Raw genomic sequence first — 6438 nt, 5'->3', positions numbered from 1 at the left:
CCTGCTCAAAGCAGGACTAAGTCCCAGTTAAATCATCCCAGCCAGGGCTTTGTCAAGCCTGACCTTAAAAACCTCTAAGGAAGGAGATTCTACCACCTCCCTAGGTAACGCATTCCAGTGTTTCACCACCCTCTTAGTGAAAAAGTTTTTCCTAATATCCAATCTAAACCTCCCCCATTGCAACTTGAGACCATTACTCCTCGTTCTGTCATCTGCTACCATTGAGAACAGTCTAGAGCCATCCTCTTTGAAACCCCCTTTCAGGTAGTTGAAAGCAGCTATCAAATCCCCCCTCATTCTTCTCTTCTGCAGACTAAACAATCCCAGCTCCCTCAGCCTCTCCTCATAAGTCATGTGCTCTAGACCCCTAATCATTTTTGTTGCCCTTCGTTGTACTCTTTCCAATTTATCCACATCCTTCCTGTAGTGTGGGGCCCAAAACTGGACACAGTACTCCAGATGAGGCCTCACCAGTGTCGAATAGAGGGGAACGATCACGTCCCTCGATCTGCTCGCTATGCCCCTACTTATACATCCCAAAATGCCATTGGCCTTCTTGGCAACAAGGGCACACTGCTGACTCATATCCAGCTTCTCGTCCACTGTCACCCCTAGGTCCTTTTCCGCAGAACTGCTGCCGAGCCATTCGGTCCCTAGTCTGTAGCGGTGCATTGGATTCTTCCATCCTAAGTGCAGGACCCTGCATTTATCCTTATTGAACCTCATTAGATTTCTTTTGGCCCAATCCTCCAATTTGTCTAGGTCCTTCTGTATCCTATCCCTCCCCTCCAGCGTATCTACCACTCCTCCCAGTTTAGTATCATCCGCAAATTTGCTGAGAGTGCAATCCACACCATCCTCCAGATCATTTATGAAGATATTGAACAAAACGGGCCCCAGGACCGACCCCTGGGGCACTCCACTTGACACCGGCTGCCAACTAGACATGAAGCCATTGATCACTACCCGTTGAGCCCGACAATCTAGCCAGCTTTCTACCCACCTTATAGTGCATTCATCCAGCCCATACTTCCTTAACTTGCTGACAAGAATGCTGTGGGAGACCGTGTCAAAAGCTTTGCTAAAGTCAAGAAACAATACATCCACTGCTTTCCCTTCATCCACAGAACCAGTAATCTCATCATAAAAGGCGATTAGATTAGTCAGGCATGACCTTCCCTTGGTGAAGGGTTCAAGGTTGGTGGGAGAAAAATTCTGCACTTGGAAAGCTTCACAAGAGGGAGCGGCCGAGGGCAGGCATGGTTGCAGTGCCCCTTTCCTTGCAAAGCCTCAAACACAGGCCTGAATTAAAAGCCTTCTCCAAAGAGGCAGAAGAATCTTCATCAGAGCCCCTACCAGGGTACACAAAGAAGTTGGAAATGCTATAGACAAGATAAATTGTGTGAACAAAGCCTGTCTGCTGTAGACTTACTGTTAATCTTGTTTCTTTTGCTACTTCATCTCTGGGTCAAGACAGAGGAGTTAATACTATTGGTAAACCCTTTAAAGATGTGGGACACACCTGCTTTGTGGAAAAAAATTTCGTTCATGCTAGGGATGGTGACAAGACTGTCCAAAAAGCATGTTGCTTTTCAGCTTATACCTGTAAAGAGGCTGGAAGCTTGGTAAAGCAGCAAAAGCATAACAGGCTTGTGCTTCTGTGTGGAAGGGGAAAGTGAGGCACACCGCCTCATGGCAGTGGTGGCTAAATGCCAAGACACCTTAACAGATATTGCTGTCTGCATTCTATTAGAAATACTACACCCCAACCTGTTTTCTGGCAGGGATGGTCTAGATAACACTTAGAACTGCCATGAGTGCAGGGGATGGCAATAGATGACCTCTCGAGCTCCATTCCAGTCCTATTATTCTATAATCTCACAAGGAGCCCTGCACTGGGAGGAGGGGGGATGCCAGCCTGAGCACTGGGCAGGGCAAAGAATACGCACTTTCCTGCACATGACATTCAGCTCCACTGTACCCCTCACCACATGCACACACACAGACAGTGCCCACTGCGCACCAAAAACGCACACACAGATAGAGTGCCCACTACACACACACAGCCTGACACTGAGCTCAGTCAGAATGCAGAATAATCTCTACGGGGAAGCTGGGACAGCTGCAATATTTCCAACGAACCTGAACAAAAAGAACCAAAGGAGATTCTTTTGCCCTGGCAGGGAGATAGGACTAGATTTCCCAACTGGTCTTTTCCATCTTTAGCTTCTCTGAGGCCTGGTTTATGCTTCAAAGTTAGATCAACAGAGCTCCGTTACACAGGGCGGGGAAACTTTTCACACCCTGAGCGAGGCAGTTAGCTTGTACTGACCTTCAGTGTAATTCTTCCTTTGACCTAGCTACTGCCTCTCAGAGACGTGGATTAACTACATCGAAGGAAAAACCCTTCCATCAATGTGGAAAGCATCTACACTACAACGCTGCTGCCCACCATAGCTGAGTCAATGTAATGGCTTTAGTATAGACATTCCCTGAATCAATGGAAGAGTTTCCCCGCTTCCTATTAAAGACATTTTTCTCTTCTTTTCCAGTCACTCTTCTCCCTGCCTTGGTAAAGCTCTTTCCTTCAACTGGGGTGAGAAGTTAACATATGTAACTGATTTCTGAGTGTATTAAGCTTTGCCTTGCACGTTTTATTTTTGTTTTGTTTTGTTTTACTTTGTGACTGACTTACTTTGTTCTCTCTGTTAAGACTTAAAATCACTTAAATCCTACTTTTTGTACTTAATAAAATCACTTTTTTGTTTATTTCTAAAGTCAGTGTAAGTACCTGTAACCTTTCAGTGGGGCAAACAGCTGTGCATCTCTCTCTTGCAGTGATATAGAGGGCGAACATGTATCCTTTTACCCTGTATAAGTTGTATACAGAGTAAAACAGATTTATTTGGGGTTTAGATCCTGTGGGGGAAAGAATTGTTGACCTGACCCTCTCCCACTTTGTGACAAGACCTATGTGCAGCATAGGCAAGAGCAGTAACGCAAGAGACCTACAGGCCTGCATCCTGTAAGACTTAGCTTAAGCTAAGAGCATATGCTAGGCCGTGGTATTTTGACACAGATCTCAAACTAGGCCAACCTTTAACCTAGCTCAAGTCCTTAGCTGTCTATTATGTACAAGCCCCCAAACCGGCAAAAGCCGCTAGACAAAACACTGCCACAAGCAAACTGCAGATCTTGATAATAACAAAGTGCATCAACATAATGCTAATTATAAAACTAAAGGAGTACTTGTGGCACCTTAGAGACTAACAAATTTATTAGAGCATAAGCTTTCGTGAGCTACAGCTCACTTCATCACTACATCGGATGTAGCTCACGAAAGCTTATGCTCTAATAAATTTGTTAGTCTCTAAGGTGCCACAAGTACTCCTTTTCTTTTTGCGAATACAGACTAACACGGCTGCTACTCTGAAACGTGTAATTATAAAACTGTTTACTTTGGCTCCTTATAAGGCTTTATTAACAATGCTTGAGTGATCAAAAAATTAAGGAAATGTATCATTTGACTGAAATGTAAAAAGCTATATAAGACTGGTATTTTAGAGAGAGACCAGGGGGGCACCTGTGTGTGACTATCTCTGTCTCCTTCTCCCTGCATGCTTGTATTAAAAATAAAAGGACCTCAGATTGTCTAAACCAAACAGATGGTGTGACTCGTTTTCCACAACAATCCCATTAGGAGCTGGGTGTCTGGATGCTGGAGACAGGTATCCTGCTGAGCTGGTTTCAGTCCAGATCTGCAGCTTTTGGGTTGTGCCCAGACCCTGGGTCTCTGTTGTAGTAGGCTAGTATGTCTTACTCAACAATACAGGGTTCTGGAAGCCCATGCTGTCAGGGAAAATGGGCTCAGAGGTCATTTCAGCACATCAGGTGACAGTCCCAATGAGGGTCTCAGTGACCAAACCCGTCACACTATGCACTTGGGATTCCTGCATTTCCAGAAAGCATCCCTGAGTGATGTGCTTTTCCAGTCTGGGTTACTCTAAATCTTCGTTCTATTGTGGCTAACTAATTAAATAACCATTGGAACAGAGACGTGAAGCTGAGCATCTCACTCTCCCGGTGGGTGCCCCTAGACACCAACCTACAGAATCATTCTCTCTTTCTGGCCCTGTGATTCTTCCCATGTTTTGTCCACTGATCTCAGTTGGGACCTGCAGACCTTGTTGGAATACAAACAAATTAATAATAATAACAATACAATAATGAAAATGCTACCACGGGCTCTGCGAAATTACATTGCAATGGGCTGGGAATTGAATTCACCTGTATCCACTCCCCATCACTAAACCAGTACAGAGTTAAACCGATTCAAGAATTGGTTAGGAGTTTATTCATTGCTTTCCTCAGGGCATCCTTCACCTCCATGTTCCTCAGGCTGTAGATGATGGGGTTCAACATGGGGATCACAAGCATGCAAAACACTGAGGCCACTTTGTTTGTGTCCATGGAATAGCTGGAGGTGGGACGTAAATATACAAAGATGATGGTGCCAAAAAGCAGAACCACAACGATCAAGTGGAAAGTGCAGGTGGAGAAGGCTTTGCGCCGGCCCTGAGCAGAGCGGATCTTTATTATGGTGGAGATGATATAGACATAGGAGAGGAGGACAGTCACAAAGCTGATCACTTGAATGCAGCACGTGAAAGCAAACAGCACAATCTCATTGATGCGGGTGTCATAGCAGGAGAGCGCCAACTGTGGGGGGACGTCACAGAAGAAATGATTGATGATGTTGGAGCTGCAGAATGACAGCCGAAATGTAAAACGTGTGTATCATTGAATCCACCACCCCCACAGCGTATGCCCCAGCCACCAGCTGTTTACAGAGCTTCCTGGACATAGTGACCGTATAGAGCAGCGGGTTACAGATGGCCACATAACGGTCATACGCCATCACAGCCAGCAAGAGACAACCAACATCTGCAAAAGTGAGAAAGAAATACATTTGCACAGCGCAGGCAGTGTAAGAAATATTTTTCCTCTCGGCTAAGAAACTGAGCAGCATCTGAGGGGAAATTATCGAGGAATAGCAGAGGTCACAGAAAGACAAATTACTGAGTAAAAAGTACATGGGGGTCTGGAGTCAGGGATCGATCATGATTAACAAGATCTTCCCTCCATTCCCCACTAGGGTGATACCATAAATCAGTAGGAACACCACAAACAGGGGGACCTGTAGCTCCGGACGATCTGTCAGTCCTGAGAGAATGAACTCAGTCACCTCCGAGTGATTTCCCTTCTCCATCTCCTCTGAACAGAGATGAGGCAGCTACACAGATGTAAGCAGGAAGATGGTGCAAAACACTTGTCCCTTCTCTGTACTGTAAGTGAAAATAAATGGAGATCAGTTTTTCAATGGACATCAGAACCCGCTCAGGGAAGGGCTTAGTCCACAGAGCCAGGTGTTCACAGCTGGTCATTCCAGGTGTTGGATGAAATGCACATGCTGTGCAAATACAATGACATGCAGGTTAATCATGCTGCCCACACAAACACTCCTGTTTACTAATCCCAATAAAAAACAGTGACTTGTGACTCTGCTGTGAGAGAATCAGTCGAAGGGATTATTCCTTCGCTAAAGAAGGGGTGAGAGGAAAGGAGTTTCAATCTTTCCACCCTCTTTGGGCAAGGGGAGCTCCATGGCTTGGCATGTTAGTTTGGGGTAAAGTTGCTTACTGTGCTAATTAAGCTTTTTGGTATTTACTTGAGCCTGTATGAAAACCCAGAGACAGAATGGGAAGCCCTGGCTTCAGTGACTAGGTAATTGCCTATTTTTTCCAACCAAGGAGATCGCTCCTTTAGCTGAAGGGGTTGGAGCTGGGGCTGCGACATTAAGTGCTGGAGATCTGGAATTCAATACCTGCTGATCCCCATGGGGTCTGCATGTTTGCGTGCGTCTATGATGCTGGACAACTGCAGGTACATGCTGAGAAGAGAGAGAGAGAGATGTGGTGGCATTTCCCCATCGTCCGAAACTGCCAGTTTGGAGGATTTGGAAAGTTTTATAGTGAGATTTGTGATCTATGGGACATGATCCCTGAAGCAACTGGGAATACCTGAACTCAGAGAGACAAAACACCTAATTAATGTGCTCAGTGAACCAAAGCCACCCTTGGTGTAACTCATGTCCTGGGGATTAATTGGACCCATTGTTTTCTACTGTGTTATTAAATGATGCAATTTCTACCAGAGTTACAGAATATGAGGTTAGAGGAATATTTCATCCTGCTGTTTTCAGTGCAAGCTGGATACTGCATAGAGCTGATCCACAAAGGGGATTTTTTTGTGGAGACAGAAAGCTTTTGGTTGAAAACTTAACATTTCGGCTTGGAAATACCACGGGGGTGCATCAGATACCACACATCACCAATCTCTTCCATGGACCAGGCTCCCAGGCTGGACTCCATACGTCAT

The 6438-nt window shown here is 45.4% G+C and overlaps 1 protein-coding gene across 1 annotated transcript; it reads right to left on the bottom strand.

Moving 5' to 3' along the window:
• Positions 1–4332: 4332 nt before the first annotated feature.
• LOC119857113 (olfactory receptor 5I1-like) lies at positions 4333–5269 on the bottom strand. The gene is given in 2 exon segments (XM_038405548.1): positions 4333–4786; positions 4788–5269. Coding segments are annotated over 2 exon segments (936 nt in total).
• Positions 5270–6438: the final 1169 nt, after the last annotated feature.

This window comes from Dermochelys coriacea, chromosome 6 (genome assembly GCF_009764565.3).
Source record: "Dermochelys coriacea isolate rDerCor1 chromosome 6, rDerCor1.pri.v4, whole genome shotgun sequence".
Taxonomy (NCBI): Eukaryota; Metazoa; Chordata; order Testudines; family Dermochelyidae; genus Dermochelys; species Dermochelys coriacea.
The sequence above is the reverse complement of the archived record's forward strand: the minus strand, read 5'-3'. Positions and strand labels throughout refer to the sequence as shown.